Below are 24,568 nucleotides of genomic sequence, written 5' to 3' on the forward strand. Positions count from 1 at the left end.
AGGAGCAGTGCCTAACACCTGATGGGTCTCTTGTTAAAAACGGGACCCAGCATTGAATGTGACCAAATGTTGTGATAATCTGAAGTGAACTCTAATAAATTGGAGCCACCTTTGAAAATGATCAATGGTTACTTTTAATTCCCTTAAGTGATTTTATAAATTAGTGAAAGAGCAAGCACATGCTTCACGGCAATAGCTGCTTCCTTAGTTTGAAATGTATGAATGTTCGCAATTTCCCCTTCAGTTGCTTCTAGTTAACTGAAAGCTGTGTATACACAGTGGGTATCATTCACATGCAATTCCTCTATCCATCAGCTTCTTCTAACACAGATATAATCTCCCTCTAAGACACGCTTAGTCTTAATACACAATCATCCCTACTTTAGCCCTGAGGAAGCAGCTATGTTTCTGCAGCTCATACAATCCCTCAAGAGACTTAAAGGTAATGACTGATGTCTTTCGGCAGTGCCTCTGTTTTATTAATACTTTTGCAAGAGTCAACATCCTAGGGAGTTTGGAGCCCCTCAAGAGCATTACTGAGCACTGGTCATTAGTCATCATGCAATGCCCTAAAACTGACTGTGAGTCAGACCTATAACTCATACTCTTAGTTAATAGTTGCCCCTCCTGCTACTGGGTATGTGTATGACTTAAAAGGCCCTACCTCATACTGAGTGTTCTAGGTTTGCCTCTATGTGTTTACAATAGAGCTCAGAACTCCCAGATCCGAGAGTAGCATTGGAGTTCGTAGTAAACACGCTGTTAACGTTGTAGATGATTGAAGAGTTCTATTGCCTGACAAGTACTGCGCAGCAGCGGACAGGGAAAACCAGCACTACAGTCCTCACACAACTGCCAACATTCAAAGTTAAACATTCCAAAAGGGAATGCCACCAGCGAGCCGCGAGCCAAGAAACCCAAGCACGCTGAACTATGAAAGGGGAATACTACATTATCCTCTCCTTCATAAACAAGAAAAGAAAAAAAAAACAAAAGGAAAGAAAAGCAAAGAAAGAGCAAGATCGAAAAGAAAAAGAAACATTAACAAAACTTGGCAGGAACAAAGCGTTGACGTAAACGTCTGCGTGAGCCAACCGTGTCATGAGAAGAAAGAGGAGGAACAACATTGGAATTCAAAAAATGAGAAGAAGAATGAATGTTAGGATTTGGGACTGGAGTAGGAGCATTGAGATCTGGAACAGGAATCTGAACATTAAGATCAGGGACTCTGACAACTCTAGACATTCCACCAAAACGTATTATTAACTCTAACAGCATTCCCACACACTTTATCAATAGTGACAGGCTCGGAGAACTTTGAACTCCCTTTTTTCCCGTGTGTGGGAATCTTAATGCAAACAGAATCACCAACAGCAAAAGTCTGAGGAAGACATCTCTTCCGTGAATCAAAATTACACTTCTGCCGAAACTGTGCCTGCTTAACATTACATCTCACACGCTCGTCAACATCGCTCACAGAATCAAACTTCACACACCTTGACATCCAACCAGGACAAACCTTATTACAGGGTTTCCTACCACGCAGCAATTCGTATGGGGAAACTTGGGTAGTGGAATGACGAGTGGTGCGATAGAACCAAAGCATGGATCTCAAAGCATTCTGTACCTTACATTTCTGAGCCAAAGCCCACTGCACACAATTGTTAAGTACCCTATTCATACGCTCTACTAGACCATTGGCCTGTGGTTGGTAAAGAGCACTTCTAGAATGTTCAATTCCACCCTGACGCAGGAATTGATCAAAATTGTTATTATCAATTATGGCCCGTTGTCACTCACAACAGATGACCAAAACCCTTCACGAGGAAATAAATCCTTCAAAAAATCAATTACAGCCTTAGTGTTAGGCTCATTGATGAACCGTATTTCTGGCCATTTTGAATAATAATCAATGGCCACGATGGCAAACCTGGAATTGGAAGGAAGCGTGTAAAATGGACAAACTAAATCAATCCCAATTTTTCCCATGATCTGCTGGGTAGTTCAACAGGTTGGAGAGGAGGGGTACGCACCTTCAACCCCTTTATAGAAATTGGAACACACCACATGGTCACCAACAAAAATGTCAACATCCTTATCCATTTGTGGCCACCAGAAATGCTCACGTAATCTTCTCTAGGTGAACGATCTACCGAGATGACCATCATGAGCAACCAACATCAATCTGGACTTTAAGCTGTCTGGGGGAATTAACCTATCACCACAAACCAGTAAGCCATCTTTAACAGAAACTTCAGAAGAAACTTGAACAAACGTCTGAAGAGAAAGATGAGCATTTTTCCCTTTGGGCCACCCGTTCCTGATACATCTCATAACCTCACCTAGGAGAGTATCTTTAGACAAATGTTCTCTCCATTCCTCTTAACTAACGGCGCACATATCATCAAGCGCAAGAGAGGCGATAAAACAATCCTCATCTTCATCGTCTTCAACATCACCCTCCAGCTCAATAGGATGCCTAGAAAAATAATTAGCCCGGGCATTCTTGTTCCCAGGAATGTATGTGGTCTCAAAATCAAATTGTAACAGCTTGGTGGAAAGCCATACAATCCTGGGAGTATGATCTCTAGGGCGATCACCAGAAAGAATAGCCACCAGCGAGCCGCGAGCCAAGAAGCACAAGCACGCTGAACTATGAAAGGGGAATACTACAGAGTCTAATAGTGAAGCACACTAAATACTGACCCCTACAATATCTGTGCATCACATCGTAGGCTGAACTTCATGTACAGCACTATGGGTTGATTTACAGAGCTCTGATGCCTATATAGGTCTAGTTTAGGCTCTACAAAAATAACCATTTATAGAAACAAATGCATGAATGTATAGAAAGAAAAAAGAACAAGAGACATACCCTTTGTAAAAAAGTGGGCCTTGTATTTCCCATATCGGACAGCGTACACTCCGCGGATCTCATCTGGGGAAACTGGATAGTAGAACATTGTATTTCTCTTACTCTAGAATGTTACAAGAGACCACATTTAAACATCACTCTTGAGTAATTTTCTTAGGATTGGAATAATTATTCACAGCAAGCATGATCACACATACGCATTGCATTTATTTCTGGTGACAAGAAGATTCTGGTGAAAACTGTGTTTATGTCGCAATACGTGTCCATCACATATTCCTCATGTATAAAGAAGGTTGTTCTTGCAGCAGTGAGCCTGGCAGTGTTGTGTCCCACAGTGTCATCTTAGAGGTGACTACATCCTTCTCTGCTGACCTGGCTCCCTAGTATTCCAAACCAAGGAAGAACACAAGGATGAAAAATAATCTTCAAGGGTGAGATAAGGTGATAGGGAGTGGCATGAGGTGATTTTGGAGTCGGCCCCTGACCTTCAATGGAGCCGACGGTAGGCTTCCGATCAAAACTTTGTGGCCTTGTAGTTTTTCTGTGGTCACTTCAAACCAGTTCTGGGGGCAGCTCCTCTCCCTCTGGGTTAGGAGCCTGTCTGGCTGGGGGAACAAAGAAAGGCTTGCCCAGTGTCCACTCAGATTTGCCGGTGACAGGTGATGACTCTTTGAAGTTAATCAACTTCCTGGGTGTAGCCCAAATGGACATTCTGCCAGAGCAACAGACACACCTCCTCACACCCAAGGCCTTTGTCTTGTTCTGGGGTTAGTTTATATACCTCATCGAGGGCAGTATTGTAATCATCCCTCATTGATTCACTCATTGGTATATCCCCACTTTCAGTCACTCCTGAGTTTCTAACCTGTTCATGCATTCACACAACTCACTCACCACTCATTTAAAGACTAAAGTCCAGATTAACTGTCGGCCACAGTCTTAATCAGGGACTAATTCACTTATCCACCCATATACACTTCCACTGACCTGCATAGTCATCCCTCATCCATGTATCCATCCATTTATAAACAATGCAGTAACCTATCAATAAGATGTCCATTCTCTCATCCTTCTCACCTTGGCTAACACATGACTGTGTGGTGTGAGATTATAGAAGGCCATGGCATTCAGTGCATGGGGTGTTTCAACAGAGTGCATTCAACAGAGTGCATTCAAGGGTGATGAAGGTCTGGGACAGAAACTTGCACAAGGGGGTTTGAGGCTGGCAAGGAGATACTTTGATGCCCATTAGGGGACTGGATAAGCATGTAATGAATGATGCGGTTATACTTAAGCCAAATTCTAGTACCCGTGGTATTCCACCACGCGTCCTGCACTACTAACCAATGCTGGCTGAACTTTCTGTGTATTGATTCATGAGAGCAATGGCACTGTGCACTGACACATACTACAAATCACCACTACACAGAAGGATCAAATATTGTAGACTGAGCACTAACCTTGCCACCACTGAAGAGAAGATCGATCATGCTATATCCATCTAGAGTGACACTCGGCAAAGGCACGCCAGCCAAAGCCGCCAGGGTCGGCAAGATGTCTAAGGTGCTGGCTAGCTCGTGGGTCACTCCTGACAGCAGAAAAGATGATTAGTACTTAGAAGAGAGAACAGGATATGTTCTTTATAATATATTTCAACATTTACATTTGCTTTTTAAATGAAACATTTGTTTAAGACTCAAACTCTTTTAAACTGATTAAATTAATGACCAACAGCAACTGCTTTAATATGGTTGGACAATCATTTATGCTTTAATCACCCTTCTCCATGTAAGTCCATAAATCCTAGCTTGCAGGACACTGACTGGTTTAGGTAGTGTGAAGGACTTAGTGGATTTGCATCAAGGATGAGTTTAGATATCAATCCAACAAATGCTGTACCCAGTAGGTTTTTACCTCTGAGGGATCTCAACCAGTTATTGGTCCCATATGATCTGACTGTGGCTCCCATAGGGGTATCTATCCTTTATGTATTTAACTCCTCTGTGGGCCATAATCCTTTGTGGATTTCTCTGTTGTCTGTCCCATCTCATGTGCTTTCAGGATGCAGGGTTCTTAGACCTTCATGTTTCTAACAGCCTTTTTCTTAAAACATCTGGGTTTCTCTTACCTAACTTATGGATCTGGATAATGCTGCCAAAATCACTTTCCGGTGCAAAAGAGATGGCCTTCGGCAGAAGGGAAAACTTCAAACTACTCCTAGTGTTTGCCTTTTCTTACCCTGGCATTCTGCAAACACCATTTTCAGAATCTCCATTGAAGAGAGCCAATTATGGGAGGGTGTATTATTAGTAAGTGGGGTTTTTCAACTTCAGCTAGTAAAAATAACACAATCAATATCAAGGTCCAGCAAGGTCTCTATAAATTAATCCTTGCTCACCCTTAGTAGCTTGGCAGCAAGCAGTCAGGCTTAACTTAGGAGACAGGTAAAGCATTTAATATCACCAAAACAGTTCATAAGTGAAAGACACATAAACAATAAAAAATCAACATTCATTTATAAAAATAGAGAATAGTTGTATCTTTAACATGAAACCAAACAACAAAACTCCAATGTAAGAAACAGAGATATTAATTTTTAAAGATTAAATACAAAAGTTGTGCACAATAGAATCAAGAATTTTAAAGCTCCACTCGCGGCTATCTGGTTGAGCTGGGCCGGGACAAAGTCAAAGTTTTATGCCTACTACAATGGACCGCTGGTCAGCTAGGTCGAGCACTAGATCCCTTTGATGATTTTACCTTTGCACTTAGTCACTTTTTTGGAGATTTTCTCTCGACGACGAGCCCTCGGGTTCCATGAATCCTGAGTTGGCTTTGATGATGGTGGCCTGCTGCAGCACAAAGCCACAGTGAGCCGCAGTAAGTCTTTGTCCTTGGTGTCGATGGCGAGGAGCTATGGAGATTTTAGCCGGACAATCCAGCATGGACAGGCCAATTCTAGAGTCAACGACACCGGCTTGACTCTTGATGTTGAACCAGTCTTCTTCTGGTGCTTTTTACTAAAAATGTGCAAAAAGTTCCTAGCAGCACCAGCCAAGGGTCAGAATTTCTGGATTGCCTCTTGGGGTCTGGGAGTCATTCTCCCACAGTGTACCTTGTCAGTCCAGGAAAATATAGTTGTAGATGGTCAGCTGGAGTAGTCCTCACTTTGGCTGTTGCAAGTGGCTTCTTCCAGCACTTTTCTACCTGTTGCTGTTCAGGCGTCCACTCCTTTTCCTTGAATTAGGCACAGTCCTTCTTTTGTGGGAACTGAAGAGTGCAGCAAGTGCAGTTCCTCTGAGTGCAACTTCTTCTGTGTTGCAGTTCAAGGGTCCAGCAGGGCAGTACTTCTTCAGATGTTCCAAGCAGTGATCTCAGGAGCTCCTGCAGCTCTGCCATATTTATCCTCCATTCTGAGCTGGCAAGAGTGGGGCTACCCACCCAATAAGAGCAAAGTTGCCTTCTCTGCTATGGCCACTTCCTGCAAACTGTGGTATATTTTTGACCCAGAATGTACTGTTCGGCCAAAACTTAAAATGGAGAAATTATCCCCTCGGAGTGTGTGCAAGGCTAACCCAATCCACAGATGTGGTTAACAATTCACGACATTCCCCTTCCTGCCCCTCTCTTAATAAAATTAGGGGTATTCCCATCTGGCTGGGGATCAAGGAAGTGGGGGCTAGCTTGGATCCTTTGACATCTTTTCTCCTGCTTTTGAAGTTCAGTTTATCTCCTCTGCCCCTTCCTCTCCCTGACTTCTCCAGGAAGCAATCTTCTCCCAACAAATGGCTGTATTGTTTCAGCCCCCGACCTCTTCACACTTACTCAGGGAGAAGCTCAGACTGTCAGAGGTTGGTTTATCACTAATGCCTGCTACAGGGCTGTTTTAGGTAACTTCAGGAAAGTAAGTGCTAAAACTACAGTTGTAGCAAATTCAAGCTTGGCAAGTTGTTGGATGTATTGTAGCGAATATTGTGATACTTTGAATCATACTTCTAGCCAAATCCAATCAAAAGTTAGACTTTATTAAAGTTTGATAAAGCATTTCAAAGTTAGCCTATGGGAGTAGCAGCACTACAATTGGGGAAAAACAACTTGGGCTGCTTCTCCATACTAGGACATATAAAACAAATGTTATACTGTCCCTGTGTTTTATAACAATGCACACTACTCTTGTGGCACCTAGGGTAGACCTTAGGGGTGATATATGTATGAAAAACGTTATTTTGGACTTTGGAAGTTTTTTTAATTCCAAAGTAGAATTTGGACATAGTTTTATTGTAAAACAAGCCTGCAAGGCACGGCTAGCTTTAAAATGACACAAAACACCACAGGAGTGCACACTTACAAGCAATAAGTTTACTGACGTCTCAATACATGTTCTACCATATACTGGGGATTTACAGGTAGGTTGCCTATTCCAGTTTGAAGTAACCACCAGTATCAGTCAAAACATTTGTGTGATCATGACCAAAAAGACGACTTTCCTACACCCATGTTGTCCAATGTTCACACATCAAAACATTGCCTTTAATATTAGAACGTCCCACATCATTCTTGTGATTGCTGCTGGGACTTAAAAAATGGCACTTGCCCTCATTAACTAGAAACCAAACTCAAACAGCCAGGTTGCTGACAAAACCGTTCCACACCCTACACAAATACGGGGTACATCCATCGGTGGGTGCAACTGTTCCTGCTTTCCCTGGTCACATATCAATTAAATAGAGTTTTAACGCCTTTGTAAAGTGCAAGGTTCCCCCAAGAGGGCATCTTGGCGCTACAACCAGAGCTCGTTTGACAAAGAAGCAGAACAATGAACCACTGGCACTCAAAATAATACATTTTGATTGAATTTCTATAGGGTTTGGAGTCCAAGAAACACACTCGAATCTGAGTAGAAGGAGGTGTTTGTTTAAGAAAGATTTAAGCACCACCAAGTGTACTTTCTCTGTGGCAATGGAAATATGTATGTTTGCATGTTATATGTAAGTATGGATGTATGGTTGTATGTGTGGATGTATGTATGTATGCATATGCATATGGATTTATGCATATATGTATGTAAGTATATATTCATGTATGTATGTGTGTATGCATATATATGTATTCACTGAAAAAAACTAGGTTTCAGGGGCGTTATAGTTAGTTGGGCATTTCACGCATATAAAACCATAGAAATTTCCCCGTTATAGTTAGTTCAGCTAACTATAACTCGCATGCCTGCAATGTTCTGCTGATGATGTCACATATTACATCACTCAGGACTTGGCCAGTGACATCACTCATGACATCACTGATGACATCTCAAATGACATCACTGATGTCATAACTGATGGCCCATCATCCAGTGAATGTGTTTTTCTGAAAATTAAATATGTTTTATATATGTATATCTCAAGGTCGATGGGTATGTAAGTGTCTAAATGGATGTTTTTTTTTCTATAAAATTCATTGTATAACAGACTGATTAAGTGTATCTTAGTGAATACGTGGGTTAGTGAGTAATTTTTAAATATGTAAATATATGTATAAGTCTCTCACTTTGTGTATAAGTGACTGCATGGGTTGTTGAGTAGCTACATGAGTGTCTATATGGGTTATTACTTGGTTTTTCGAGTATCAGTATGAGTGTCTGTATGGTTAAGTGGGGGGTATTACTTAGTGCATAGATGCATGAATGAGTGAGTCACTGTTTGTATGTGTTGACGACAGTATGTGTGCAGGACTGTATGGGTGGATGAGTGTTTGTATGGGTGTGTTAGTGAGTGAATGACTGTCTTAATAGTGTCTGTATAAGTAACTACATATATTGTAAACTAGTATATGTGAGTATTGGTGAGTATAAGTGAGTATATGTGAGAGTTGTTGATTGGAAGAGTTCCTGAATAAGTATGAGTCTATGAATAAGTATATGTTTCTGTAAGTGATTGTTTAAAAGAGCAAGTTTCTGTAGAAGTAAGTGTGGTGGTGTGTGTATAACTGTATATACAAGTAAATGGATGTTTGATTCTCTATTAGCATGAGTGGCTGTGTGTGAGTAACTCTATGGATGAGTGGTGGTGTGCAACAGGATGTATAGGTGTATGAGTACATATGATGAGTGAGTACATGTATGAGTAACTATATAGGACTGTTGATGAATGTGTGGATGTGTATGTAGATCTTGGAATTACTCAATAGTTTGTTGTAACTGGTATTGGTATGCCCATTGTTTTGAAAATTTAAGTTTCTATTTTTGAATATGTGTATCAAAGGTTATATTAGGGTGAGGGAGGTCTGCCACTCTATCAAAAGGATGATGTCATCAGTGATGTCATTTGAGATGTCATCAGTGATGTCATCAGTGATGTCATGAGTGATGTCACTGACCAGGTCATGAGTGATGTAATATGTGACTTCATCAGCAGTGCATTGCGGGTGCGTGAGTTAAAGTTAGCTGAACTAACTATAACAGGGGAATTTCTTTGGTTTTATACAAGTGAAATGCCCAACTAACTATAACGCCCATGAAAGCTATGGTTTTTTCAGTGAATTTCTAAGGTTTTTCAAATGGTAATTCCTAACTATAACGTGCCTGAAACCTATGGTTTTTTTCAGTGAATTTCAAAGAGTTTATAAATGCTAATTTGTAACTATAACGTGCCTGAAACCTATGTTATTTTCAGTTAATTTCAAAGGTTATTTAAATGCTAGTTTCTAACTATGCCTGCAGAGGTAGGACATGTAAAGAAAGAAGAAAAAGAAATGCAGAAAGAAGCAACAGAAGTCCTCAAAGATGAAGAAAAGTTCAGGAAGAAGGAAGACATGCAGAAAGAACAAACCGAGGAGTAGAAAGAGGCCTTTTTGGAAAATCATCCTGTACCTTCAACTTTTTCAGATGGGTACTGGTGGCAACTGACTCTGACTAACCAGTCCTATAGTTAGTGCTATGCTAAAAGACACTTAGAATACAGTTAAAACACCTACATACACTAGGGAACACTAGGGAACACTATGCGTTGGGGGGTACCCCTGTCATTAGCATGACCTCCTCTGTAAGCCCCTGGTATATAATAAGGCAGGGGGATTAAAACTACCTCTTAAAATGCGTTACAGGGCGCATTTGCACACTGGAAAAGGGAGGGCGGCCTGAGGTGACATGTGTGCAAACATGCCCTGTGGCCGTTTTAGTTTGGTGGATAAAGTACCCTTGAATCCTGAGTGTCCCTTGGGTCCCACCAGGTATCTCCAGTTAGCGCCACAGAGCTGCATTGCATAGAGGTGTAAAAAGGGGCACGGCCTGGACCACCTCTCTACAACGCAGCGCAGTGGCGCTTACTGGAAGCACCTGGTGGGCTAATTGGCCCCCAGGGGCCCTCAGGATTGAAGGGGAATTATTTTCCTAACTTAAAACATGCCAAAGGGGGTGTTTGAACACGTCACCTCAGGCCCCCTCCCCTCCCTTCACCACTATGTAAACGCAACCTGTGACCGTTTTAATTTGGGAGATTAAGTCTCCTTGAATCTTGAAGGGTTCCTATGGTCCAACTAGCCCACTAGGTACCTCCATTAAGTGCAACAGAGCTGCGTTGCAGAGAGGAGTATAAAGGGGTATGGCCTGGACCACTTTTCTGCAACACAGCACAGTGGTGCTTACTGCTTACTGTAAGCACCTGGTGGGCTAGTTAGCCCCAAGGGGCCCTCACGATTGAAGGGGAATTATTTCCCCAACTTAAAACATGCCACAGGGTGTGTTTGCACACATCACCTCAGGCCCCAACCCCTCCCTTCCCCACTATGGCAGGTCCCTAGGGTCAAACTAGCCCACTAGATACCTCCAGTAAGGACAGTTGCAGAGAGGTTTAAAAAGGGGTACAGCCTGGACCACCTCTCTGCAACTCAGCACAATGGCGCTTACTGGAAGCACCTGGTGGGCTAATTGGCCCCCAGGGGCCCTCAGGATTGAAGGGGAATTATATATTTGGGAGATTAAGTCTCCTTGAATCTTGAGGGTTCCTAGGGTCCAACTAGCCCACTAGGTACCTCCATTAAGTGCAACAAAGCTGCGTTGCAGAGAGGAGTATAAAGGGGTATGGCTTGGACCACTTCTCTGCAACACAGCACAGTGGTGCTTACTGCTTACTGTAAGCACCTGGTGGGCTAGTTAGCCCCAAGGGGCCCTCACGATTGAAGGGGAATTATTTCCCCAACTCACGCCACAGGGTGTGTTTGCAGACGTCACCTCAGGCCCCAACCCCTCCCTTCCCCACTGTGGAAGGTCCCTAGGGTCAAACTAGCCCACTAGGTACCTCCAGTAAGCACAGTTGCAGAGAGGTTTAAAAAGGGGTACAGCCTGGACCACCTCTCTGCAATTCACCACAATGGTGCTTACTGGAAGCACCTGGTGGGCTAGTTGGCCCCCAGGGGCTCTCAGGATTGACGGGGAATTATTTCTCCAACTTAAAACACGCCACAGGGCATGTTTGCACATGTCACCTCAAGCCCCGTCCCCTACCTTTGCCCCTGTGTAAACGTGCCCTATGTCCTTTTTAAGTTGGGAGTTTAAGTCCCCTTGAATCCTGAGGGTCCCTAGGGTCAAACTAGCCCACTAGGTACCTCCAGTAAGCTCCACAGAGCTGCATTGCAGAGAGGTGTAAAAAGGGGCGTGGCCTCTGAACACCTCTCTGCAACGCAGCTCCCTGGAGCATACTGGAGGTACCTGGTGGGCTAGTTGGCCCTCATGGACCCTAAGTATTGAAGAGGAATTAATTCCCCAACTTACAACTGGACAGGGGGCTCGTTTGCACAATGGTGAAGGAAGGGGGCGGGGCATGAGGTCACATACCTGCAAACACACCCTGTGGTGCATTTTAAGTTGGAGAATTAATTCCTCCTCAATCCTAAGGGTCCATAGGGACCAACTAGCCCACCAAGTATCGACAGTATGCGCCAGGGAGCTCCTTTGCAGAGAGGTTTTCAGAGGCCACGCCTCTTTTTACAACACTCTGCAATGGAGTTTCGTGGTGCTTACTGGAGGTACCTGGTGGACTAGTTCGCCCCAAGGGACCCTCACGATTGAAGGGGAAAATAATTCCTCAACTTAAAACGTTCCACAGGGCGTGTTTGCACACATATCACCTCAGGCCCCGCTCCCTCCATTCACCACTGTGCAAACGCGCCCCGTGGCTTGTTTTAAGTTGGGGGATTTACTTCCCTTGAATCCAGAGGGTCCCTGTGGTGCAACTAGCCCACCAGCTACCTCCATTGAGCGCCACAGGCCTACATTGCAGTTGTAAAAAGGGACGTGGCCTCAGAACACCTCTCTGCAATGTAGCCCCCTGGTGCATACTGGATGTTTCTGGTGGGCTACTTGGCACCCAGGGACCCCCTGTATTTAAGGGGAATTTGTTCACCATCTGCAAACGCGCCAGGGGGTGCATTTGCATAGTGCTGCAGTGAGGGGGCGTTTTTTTATTTCATTTTTTTTTAAGACGGGGGGCTCCTTCTTTTCCTATTTTATGGGCCATGGGGACCAGATCCCCCAGGTCTTGACCCCCTTTTTATTTTTTTTTAATAATTTGGAAGGGGGCCACGTGGCCACCCTCCCAAGGCCTTAATCGGCCCCTGGGACCCCATCCCCCGGATCATGGCCTTTATGTTTATTTAAAATCTTTTGGAGGGCGGCTGCGTTGTCCCCCTCCTTAGGACCCCATCCCCGGGGCCTCCCTTTTTAAAAAAAAATGTTTAAACTTTTTTTATTTTGTGGAGGGGGGCCACGTGACCCCCCTCCTGTGCCACTTATGGCCCCAAGGACCCCATCCCCCAGGGCCTGGCCTTTTGTTGGGCACCATGGGGCGTTCTCAATCCCCTGCTTTGAGAAGGCCTAGTGCAAACCAGGTCTGAACCGGGAGCTCTCGCTAGCTTGTCCCTAAGGTTTCAGTGTATATAAATCATTTAATGAGGTTTAAATCAATATTTGTTCAATAATTCATACTACATGTTTTCATGAAGTTCAAAAGCTTATTTAGTAAGCATTAGTTCAATGCATATGCTACAAAAAATACTTGCAAACAATAATTACAAAAATGATAACATAGAATCAGATCAATAATCAAGCCTGTTGTTCACCAAATAATACAATATACAAAATTAAACGTTTCCCAATGCATTTCGGGTCTTACTCGACCCTTCTTCAGGGGAATTTTCAAATGTAGCAATTATTATTTTGTTCACAGTGTCAAGCACCTCAGTCCGTTTTCAGGCACTGCAAAGTTAATAAAAAACATATGTTTTCCATTTCTAATAAGAGACCATCATGTACAAGATAAAAAATAGAATTAACACTACTTGTGATGTGCATACTGACATGCATGTGTGAAAGCACGCTGTGACTATGTAAAACCGTAAATCAAGCCAAAAAGAAAGAGGTGATTAGTTGATGTACAAAATGCCCATGTGTATTGCTATTGCAAGTGGTATGTTTATTGCAGACACCCTTGTGACCTGAGTGATTGGTGTTCTCGGAAAAAGTGAGGTAAAAGAAGAATCTTAATGCTCATTAGGTGAAAAGAAAAAGCTACCTGTGTTATACTCCTAATCAGTTCCTGAATCTGATGAACTGATACTACAGGGTCCAGTTCTAAATCTGCGGGGATAACAATCAAAAATGCTTAACAAGAGGGTTAAGCTATCCACGAGGATGATAAGTGCTGGGAAGGGATCAAAAAGTCTTACCTAGAACCTCGCTCGTTATGCTGAGGATTGTATTTTTACGCATTCAGTTTCTTGTTCTAGGCTCCAAGTTTCTAAAAGAATTGTAATTACGCTCATTATGTCTACCCTGACTCAGTTATTAGCTGCTGTAACGCCGTTCACAATAAATTCTTAGCGAAATCGCGTGTTCATGGGCTTTTCTCTCCCCGTGGTTCAACCCGTCTCTCTAGGCAACCTAATATAAGGTAAATGAAGGAAAACATCATTCCTTCGCTAATTCCTTCTTTATCTATTCTCACCTAGCGAGCGCCATCGCGGCGCGATGCTCTTACCTTCTACCGCTAGCGTCCTCTGACCTCTGACTCCTCTAGCACTTCCAGCATAAACATCCGGTTAACGGATGTTTCCTTAAATACTGATGCGTTAACCTAAGGCATGTGAACGAAAACAGACGATAGTTCTGTTTCTTAAACTGGATTAAGGGTCCTGCTTCTTGGAATATAAAATGAAGAATAAAAAATTAAAAAATTAATAAACTAAAATAATAAGAAAATAAAAAAATAAAAAAATAATAAAGAAAATGCGAGTGTTACAGAACATGTGCCGGAAAATTATTAGGAAACCGGGGCATGTGAAAAATACCGCGCCTTCCATAATGGTGAAGAGAATGATTTAAGATGGAGAATAAAAGGCATGCGAGAAGAAAAGTGTGATGGTTCCACTGTACGTGTTTACACAAAAAGATGTAGATGGAGCGTTGCTTGTGTGGAACACAATCGGTCATAGTGTCAATTCTGTACAAAAAAGTTAATCACAATATGAGATGCTAATGACTCTCGTATTTGCTAGTAACGGTACATGATATTATGTGTTACTGTACATGTGATTTATAGGAAGCATACCATTTCGCATTGATCATTGAGCCCACCTGGTGTCATTGTACCGAGCATTTTTATCCAAAATGTCTCTCTACGTGCCAAGGCTACATTATAGTCTACTCCCTTGTGTTTTTCTACCACTTCTAAGATGGTGAATCGCAATTGAGGTATGGAATGACTGGACGTAGTCCAGTGCGTTGCAAGGCTAGATGTTGTGGACTTGTTCCGTATGGTGCTTTTATGCTCGATGATTCGAGTTTTGATTTTTCTAGAAGTTCTTCCCACGTAGGTTAATCCACAAGGGCATCTTATCGCGTAGATTACCCCCACTGTGTTACAATCTCCACTATGCTTCAGTCGTATGGCTTTGCCACTGTGGGGATGCTTGAATTCTTTTCCAGTGATGACATTGTTGCATTGTCCGCAATTGTAACACTTTCTCATTCCTTTCTGATTGTCTTTCGGATGATTTGCTGGAGATTTTAGTATTTCTCTCATGTTTTTTTTCTCTTGTGTGTGCTATTATTGGGAATGTGTTGAATAAGTTGGCAAAATCAGGTTCATTGGCTATGATTTCCCATTGTTTCCTTAGTATCTGTTTGATCCGTTGTGACTGTGTGGAATGTTTCATCACAAAGACTATTCGGTCATTGGTTTTAATGGATAGGTTCTGTTTTTGAGGTGTTATATATTTGATGGTTTCCAGGTCTTTTTTGACTAGGGTTTCAAAGTTGTCCAGAATTTTGTGCGAAATTGGGGACATAAATTTGCTTTTTGGTTTGAATTTCTCTTGGATCCTTGCCGTTCCGTTGGTTATGGTAGTTGAGAAAAACCATTAAGTCTCAATTTGCGTAAGAATTTGAAGAGAGCTATTTCAGTTTCTAAACCGTTAGATACATAAGTAGGTACGAAAGATGTACCTTTGTTCAGAACTCTCTCCTCTTCCATTGTTAATTGTCTACTTGAGATGTTAATTATCAAGTTGGTTTCTTTGTGACTTGTCTTTGTGGTCGTCCTGTTTCCGTGGTTTTTTTTACCTTGTCCCCTGCGGGTGCGTCTATTCTTGATTCTGAAGACTGGTCCGGTGGTTGGATTGCTGATTGGCCCTCCGCTAAAAAAGACGGCTGTAGATTCTGAGAGATACCAGACGTTGTGGCTTGTGAGGCTTGTGATGTTGCTGACGTCGTTGGAGCGGGTGCTGGTGGTCTTTGTAATGACAGATCCTCATCTAATGCCACACTTTCTTCTGATGAGGTGTTCCTGGGTGTTTTGCTGGAAAATCTTTTGTGTGCATAGGCCTCCGCCCATGTATATACCTCGTCTAATTTATAATCTATCGTATCTCTACGAAATTTGCGAATCTTCCGGTCATGAACCTCCTTAGCATGGACATCCAGTCTATTATTGATGTCTTCAAGAATCTTTGTCCAATCCGCATCAGGGATAGTTTTTGATAGTTCTTGTTGTAATTTGAAAATGTCTTCCTTTAAATCAAGAAGTATTTGAGAGAGTTCCTCAATAATCAGCAGTATGAGGTCTAGTGAACATTTATTCAAAATAGCTTGCCATTTGATGATGAAAGCCTTGTTAAATTTGAAAAGCATGGGTTTTAGCGCTATACGTAGTCCCCTGGGAATTCTTTTCACCTTGTGGTACTCAATTAGAGTTGTTGCGTGTAAACGTTGGTTAACTTCCTTGCGCATGATATACTCGAGTTGTTTGAGCATCTGAGTTGTTGTGCCCTTTGATGTACTGAATGTGCGTACCTGTTCGATTAAAGAGTAGATGGAAGCTGCTTCTTCTGTGCCATATACCTTAATTTCCGCTTGGTTCAAGGTTAAGTTTGCTATCTCTTGAAAAGAAGCCATTATCGTTCGTTATGTGGGTGCTGGTCTAGTGTGGGGCTGAGGTTAAACTGCAATGTAAGTGTCTAACCTGCACACCTGTTTATTTTTTTCAAATTTTCAAATGTTTAATCTTTTTGTTGGAAAATAAACTTTATGTTTTGGGAGCTACCCAGTGGGTCAGTTGAGCCCACAACTGAAGTTAAACTGCTTTGAGAAGGCCTAGTGCAAACCAGGTCTGAACCGGGAGCTCTCGCTAGCTTGTCCCTAAGGTTTCAGTGTATATAAATCATTTAATCCCCCCATGGTCCAAGCCAGCTCCCCGCCTCCTGTGGGAGCCGGCATTGCTTTTCCACATGGGGAGCTGCTAAGATGCAGCTCCCCATGTGGAAAAACAATTTGGTTTGCATTTTGAAAGAGAGTGCAGGTTTACCTGCTCGCTCTTTCAAAATGCAAACTCAGTGTCCCGGGGGTGGGTACCCCGGAACACTGCAGGAGCCAGACCTGGTGGGTGGTGGTCCCCAGGGTCACAACAAGGCTCCAGGAGGGGGCTGCATGGCCCCCCTCCTAACCTTTCCAAAGCCCCAGGGGGTGGTGGTTCCTGGGGCTTGGGGGTCCATAATGGACCCCCACATTTAAACTCTTTGTGCCCCGGGGAGATGGCCGTCCCTAAGGGTGGGTGGGGGGGCTCAACCCCAACCCCCCCCCCCCAGGTTTTTGTTTTTTAAAAGCCCCGGGAGTGGCGGTCCCCGGGGCTGCGGGGGGCTTTCAGCCCCCTGCATATATTCTAATGAAGCCCCAGAGGGTGGGGGTCCGTGGGGCTTGGGGGGCCTTTGAGCCCCCCATGCATGTTTAAGTCCCGGGGTTGCGGTCCCCGGGGCTGGGGGGGCTATGAGCCCCCGCACATAATGTTATAAAGCCCCAGGGGTGGCGGTCCCCGGGACCCTCTGGGCCCCCCATTCACATGATCACATTGCCTCCGGGACTTGGAGCCTCCAGGGGCTAATTACCAATGAAGCGTGGGAGACCTTGCTTTGTTTTTTTCTTATCGCCAGAATCCGTGCACCCTACGCAGATTTTTGCGATTTTTTTTCTCAGCTAACGAGGCACAAGATGGCTGCCAACACTTCCTGGTTTGGAGTGTTGACAGCCAATAAGCATACCGCTCGTCATCGGTAGGGTGCGCGGATCCTGCACGGCAATAGATATATATATATATATATATATATATATATATATATATATATATATATATATATATATATGATTTTACTTTGAATTTTCCCTGAAACTACTGAACGGATTTACAACATTTAAAAAAAAGGCACAAGTCTTAAGATGAGTGGGGACATAATGAGGGACTCTACAGTTGTTAGTGATCTTTTGTGAAATGTGAACAAACTGGCGTTGTTTGGAAAAGTCGGAGAACCAGAAAAGGCCATTACTGGTGAATCCTATTTAAGACTCCAGGGTGCCCACGAGGGGGGGATGATCAACTGTGCCTGAGTCAGCTGAGAGTTTCAGCAATATCTGGAAGCAGGTGACATCTTCATTTGCTGTAAGGAGGACCTTGTCTATGATGTTCAAGGTAGCGTTCTCCATGTGCGGAAGTCAAAGAGTAATCTAATGAATCCAAACGTAGAGGGGTAAGCATCAAGAAGATTTATTAGGATGAAGTGGAAGAAACTCCAGCCGCAGCTGTCCCAGGAATGCTCCAGATAAGGGCCCTTCACTGTTTCTGGTTTGACAACAAACATTCTACATGGAAAACCTGAAAGAACCACTCAAGGACACTTCAAAGAAAACTGAAGCAAAAAGTCCACACCACTGAAAAGTAATTCACAAAAGAAAAATAATAATTACACATTACCACACCGTGGTTAGCATTCATTTGATATTGTAGTTTAACAGATTGCTTTTTAAACACAGTATGAACTACAGTTCCAGTAGTGGCACAAACTGACAATCACATTCTAAATGACATGGTACAGTCAGGTTAAGGCATAGACAGGCATCTCCACAGTGACCTCAATTATAACAGAAGCATGTTATAGAAGGGGCTGAACCGAGATTATGGTCCTTCTTATTACCTGTCAGTAAGTGGCAATTTCTGTGATGTTCTTAGCTCATGCAATAGGGCTCTTACTGGATTCTTGGTGGCTAGATGTTGGTGCCTGTCAGCATTTTAATTGGGATTTCTCCCTCATCCCCAGTTTCCCAGTTCAAAGGGGATGCCACATCCTACTTATCCAGATCATGTAAACTAACCTGAGTCCATCCTGGATCCCACCTGACATCAGTCAGGAGAACTGTGAGCCATCTGCTGGCCACAGTGAAGACACCAGCAAGATCCATCCATTCTTTCATCATTTTAAGATCAAGAGAAGTTGGGTGTAGAGCAGCTGGGTTATAGAACGAATCGCCATTCAAGTTGCAAGAGCCAATGTGTGGTGTGTGGCATATAAATGCTCAGCATCCGAGCCCCGCTTGCATCCACTGAACCGTGTATCCAGGTTATCACAGCATCATGGTTGGCAGACTCATGCATTATCTAGTACTTTACATACCTTGTGTGATTTGGCCAGGCCAGTAGGCTATGGCGGGCTCTCTGACGCCGCCTTCATAGGTTGTGGCTTTCCCACATTTCAGAAGACCCGAGTTCCCTCCGCGGGAGTGGCGCATGGTCTCAGGTCTGTAACATGAAGCAGAAGAGATGGAAAGGTTCACATGAGGGAAGCCTAGCAAGATCTCAGACAATGGCATTACAAATAGGCTTATGATTTAGATTTTTTATAAAAACTTTCAACCAAATGCCGTGGCAAAGCATATAGAGGTGGTGTCAATAGACATACACAAATGCTAATAAAATAAGCAAACATAAAAAAAGTGAATTGCATATGTTGAAGGATGGAGCAGTCCTGTTCTGATTCTCAGGACGCTGCCAGAAGATGTTCTTTTGAGAGTAGATCATTGTCATCAACTGCTCTGAGGACAGATCTTTCCATTGTGAGCCCAGGTCAGTCTTCAGACTGGAAATTTCCCAGTTGGTGGGAATTGACAGTGATTTTTTTTTAATCCAGAGAGGATCAATCTATCAACGATCATTTCTCAGAGCAGGAAGACCTTTGATGGCCTGAGGTTCTTCAGGACTTGGGGTCAACGTTTTGTTTTTTACAATTGTATTCAACTTGAAATGCATCAGGGAGGAAGCCCTGTCCAAGAGACAAAATAATCATCTGCAATGAAAGGGACTGGGTGGATCCGCGGGTTGCCTACCTAGGAAGCGAGGGGCAGTCGGAGCAGCCTATGGCAAGGCTTTGGTCTTGTCAAAGGCTCATCTAATGGCTTTTTTAGTTACAATTTGAAGAAAAAGGAGGCTCCTTTCGGAGCGACGGTTTGCGCTTTATAAATACCGAATAACAATAACAATAACAAAAAGAAGGATGATTCACAGACGGTCCTGATAGGGAAGATCCGAACACATTCAGGGGGAGTATGAAGACTATCTATGATGTCTCTGAATCTTCTTAAAATGCCCGGCTCCCTACTCACAGTTGGGCAGCTTGAGAGATTTGCTTGGGGTTTCAGATGATTCATGTTGTATTATATTCCGAGGCACCGTGGGACATTTCTCCTGGTATTTGTCTTGTTGTTAAACTATGAGACTGATACGCCCATAGATATGCTCTATTGTGAGCACAAAATGTCCTTGTACTTCTGGCAATTTGACTTGATTGATGGTTTATATAGCGCTTGAATGCCCAGAGGTGTCTTGGCGCTGCTTTCGCGCAGGAGATCAATATGCTACTCCCATACTGGAAAACTAGTTGCTAAAGAGTCACGTTTTTCATGCTTTCCTAAAAGACATAAGATTGGGACTGTCTCTTAATTTGAAGGGAAGAGAGTGCCAGAGGTTGACTGTTCCGGAAATTAAGCTTCTTCCGCCCCACCGGGCTCTTGAGGTGCTAGGGAGCACCAGAAGCTTTGCGTTAGCTTATCGCAGGTATCTGAGTGGAGAGTACCAAATAAAGCATTTTGTTAGGTAGTCCAGGCCAATATTATGCAAAGTCATAAAGGCTATACATAAAGCTTTAAATTCAATCCTTTTACAAATTGGGAGCTTATGTAGCGTCACCAGATGTTGAGATACAGATTGGTATTCGAGAATACCCACAATTTGCCGTGCTGCAGCATTTTGCAGCATCTACACTCTCTGCAGGGATTTTATTTTTGGATATTAAGAAATAGGGCATTCTCGTGATCCACTTTGGATAGGGCTAGGCCTGTGACTACTGTCTTCTGGAGGAAGAAACAGGCAGATCTTCCTGATCATTTTTAAGAAAAAGAACACTGACAATATTGAGCCGTTAGTCTGCTCTTTGAAGGTTAATCTATCATCAAAAAAGACTCCTAGATTCCTCACCTTTGTCAGTGAAGAAGGGAGCATGCCTAGGTAAATCGGCCACAAGTTTGATGTCCGTATGAGGTATTGTTTCCAAAAAAAAGAACCTCAGTTTTTACACAGTTAAGTTTTAAACAGTTGAGCCTCATCCACCCATTGACCTGAGACATACAACTGTTAAAACGCTCTGCAGTTTCGAAAGGGTTGCTAGATATTGAAACAATAATCTGGGTATCATCAGCGTAGGATACTTCTGAGAAACCTCAAGGTTTGATCATCCTGGCCAGTGGGGTCACATATAGATTGAAGAGAGTAGGGCTAAATGAGGAACCCTGTGGAACCCCATAGGACAGCTTGAATTCATCCAAGGAGAAGGATCCCAGCTGTGCCTTTCATTCCAAGCTCGGTCAGTCGGTCAGTTAAAATGTCGAGACTGACTGTATCGAAAGCCGCCGACAGATGCAACAGGATCAGGGCGGCCTCCCCTCCTTTATCCATTAGATATCAAAGCTCTTCCGAAGCTGCGACCAGAGCTGTCTCTGTATTCTGCTATGTGTCTCTTTCCTTTCACTGCCCCCTTCTTACACCACCCACAATATTGGTTCATTACATATGACCTAACCATGTGCTTTATTGTAATTCTATGAAATTCACTGGAGTCGTAAAATGTAGTTCTTTTAGTTCGCCTTTAGATTTCTGTCTCTGATATTTGTCATCAAACACCTATGATCTACATTATGGGAGTGCACATTTATGTCCTGATGAAGAACTTACACAGAAGAAAAGCCCATTTAGGCTGAAAGATGTTGATATTGTGTGTTAGTAGCTACATGTTGTAAACATCTGTAATGTACAGTTCAGGGTTAGAAATGACCAGACATAAGAACGCCATCACTATTCAACTGTTTTATTAGCACTCTTACCTTTGTCAAAAAATATTTTTATATCTATTTTCCACTGTACTTCACACCACTTTTTGTGATAAAGATTCTAATTTTATCTGTTGGTAATGTTTCAAATTTCTAGTTTAGCTGTTTGTTTGATGGATGCCTCAAAAGGTGCACAAACATGGCACAAACAAATATAACACAATTAAATGGAACCAAAATGTCATCATACCATTAGCATCTAAATTGATCATTTTACTAATACATGTTGTCAATAAACACATTTAAAAAACATCCTAAAATTGCTCCTTTCCTCTCACATTTTCAGTATTTAGAGTTATTTCTGAATTATCTCCAGGGTGGACTAATCTTCCTCTATGTTATAATGTTTCTCGATACTCATTACAATTATTGTTTTTGCTGGTTCAAGCAGGAGCAGCACTAAAATAGAAGAACAAAAGGTAACCTGCTGTTCCACAGACACCAGACTCACCCATTATCAGATGTGAAGAACACAAGAGTGTTGTTTTCCACTCCAAGTTGCTGGATGGTCGCCACTAATCCACCCACAGAGCCATCAAGTTCCATCAGGGCATCACCAAAGGGGCCGCGCAAAGACTGCCCGGTGTACTCCTTGCTGGCAAACTGCGGGTAGTGGGTGTGCTGGATGGGAAAGAGATAAACCATAAGATTACCAGGTGTACCTTAAACCAGTCAAAAGTTCCAAAGACCCGATCCGCCATATTGATCAATGCTTCACAAGACCCACATGAGAGGCATAGTAGAGGAAGAAAGGCTTCCGCTGCTGGACGGCGTCCATGATGAACTGCTTGGAGAAGGCGTTGTAGCGCGGCACCAGTGTGGGGAAGTCCACCGGCTGTTGGATAACCTTGTCGTTCTGGAAGACGGGCAGAAGGACTGAACCCTGGCCACAGGTCCCAAAGCATTTGGTGTCTGGTGGGAAGCACGTGAGGTTCTGGCAGGGGCCCTTGGACAGAACACAGAGAGATGAGATTCAAGAAGATGCCATTACACACGTGTACAGACTGAGATTGAAGCCAATGTGTAGGCTGTTTTCAGGCTGTTTGGGACCTGTTTCATGGTCTAGAAGGCCGTTTTTTTACCATTGATATAACAGAATCAGTCACGTCTAAAATGCATTCACAGACTGCATATGTGAGTTTCTGTTACTATCCTTGAGGGGACTTGGTGTGATAACACAGTCCCGCTGTGGGGACTTGAGTGCATTGTGGGACGTGAACCCAGGTCCCCACAAGGCAATGTCTTTTAAATGATAAAAAATGGCGTCAGGAACATATGTGTAATTTTTTACTACTTTAAAACAATTGCCTTATGGGGACCTGTGATTCATCAAGTGTGTCTACATGTTTGCTCAGCTGCGCCCCTGTAGACAGGAGGCGGTACTGCAGTCTTAAAAACACTGCATTTAAACACACTTTGCTTACCAGAAGACTACACAAGCAGCAGAAAGACATTTCAAAGGAAAAGCTGCATAATCCTGTGTTTATCCAAATATTTTTCATGAAAATTAACCTTTTCCATATTTATTCAAACAAAACTTTAATTTACATGAAGTATTCCATTCTGAATTTTTGTGTCTGAATATTGTTAGTGATTTTATAAATATTAGTAAAAGCAATTTGGGGCAGTTTCAAACACCTCAATACTTCACTATTGCCGGCTTGATTCTTAACTGCGATTAAAGAATGATGATGCACTGCGCTGTGATACAATATAAACTCTTTTTAACCTTTTTGGCAAATTACTTAAAGACATCAATGCTTATCATTACATTGTAATGCTTGTACCAAGAATTCAGAGTATCTTTGATGCTTTCTCTTTGTTTGCATAAATTATTATGCATATGGACTATGTTTTTATAGATGATGGCTACATGAAAACAGTCTTTACAACAAAGCCTTTAACATGATGCTTTTATCACACTGGTAAATTTGTGTGCCTTTACCGTGCCTGCCTTTACCATGCATGATGTGTGTGTATGTATATATATATATATATATATATACATATATTTATATATATATATATATATATATATATATATATATATATATATATATATATATATATATATTTATTGATATGAAATTACCTACCTTAAATAAACATACTGAGGTTACGACCCCTGCGTGGTAAAGGCATGTGTGATAACGACCACTGCAGAGGCATGTATTTTAACATCTACAATCCGGCTAGATGCATTTCACAACCCTTGCCATTAGCAGCTTGACATTGTGTCGCAATGTGTACTGGAGGGGTCCATCGAATATAAATCTCACACAAGACACCACTAGCCTGCCTTACCCTTACAACGCTTAGAATCCCATGGAAACAAAACAGCCAATTACCTCATTGGCCTGTGATTCTAAAAATGTGGTCCTGCACTACTTTTACTGTTTATCCAATAGAGTACAGTGGAATGGTACAAATCTTTATATATCACAACCTCAAGATTAGTTTATTTAGGTCACAGAGTTGCAACCACAGTCCTGTGTTTCTGAGCTGTACTATCTTCAGCTATGCACTAACTTCTAGTTATCAAGTTATTGCATGTGCACTCAGGCAGCCCAATTTAATTCAGAAGCGATGAACTGCTCCATTTAACATGATATGCCATCTGGCCTCTTTAAGCATTTAACCTGAGTAAGAAGAGCATTAGACGGTCCATTGATCTGTGATTATCCATTTTGATTTTACTAGCTTAAACATTTGGCTCTGCAACATTCCTTCTTCTGTACTGCATACGGGTATCTATGCCTGGTGCCATATGTGTACTCGCTCAGTACATATTTGTAGCTCTAAAACAGTTACAGTGAGCTGATCAGTCAATCATCCTAACTCATCAGATGGCAGATGCTAGGGCTGTCTTGTATTTCCATTGACCCAGAGAGGCCTTTACTGGCTGAAACATGTTGACCGTCTTGACTGATGCCAAAGATAAGTAT

The 24,568-nt window shown here is 42.7% G+C and overlaps 1 protein-coding gene across 1 annotated transcript in view; it reads right to left on the reverse strand.

The window, feature by feature from the left end:
* Positions 1–24,568, reverse strand: part of LOC147736688 (arylsulfatase A-like) — a 90,810-nt gene that overhangs the window by 20,058 nt on the left and 46,184 nt on the right. Inside the window, exons 3-7 of the mRNA XM_086953427.1 lie at positions 22,351–22,569; positions 22,075–22,244; positions 18,860–18,984; positions 4,336–4,463; positions 2,876–2,978 (exon numbers count right to left, since the gene is read on the reverse strand). Coding sequence (XP_086809553.1) covers positions 2,876–2,978; positions 4,336–4,463; positions 18,860–18,984; positions 22,075–22,244; positions 22,351–22,569 — 745 coding nt within the window. The remainder of the gene's footprint in view (positions 1–2,875; positions 2,979–4,335; positions 4,464–18,859; positions 18,985–22,074; positions 22,245–22,350; positions 22,570–24,568) is intronic.

The sequence above is a fragment of the Lissotriton vulgaris genome, chromosome 1_2, assembly GCF_964263255.1.
Source record: "Lissotriton vulgaris chromosome 1_2, aLisVul1.2, whole genome shotgun sequence".
NCBI classification, from domain to species: Eukaryota; Metazoa; Chordata; class Amphibia; order Caudata; family Salamandridae; genus Lissotriton; species Lissotriton vulgaris.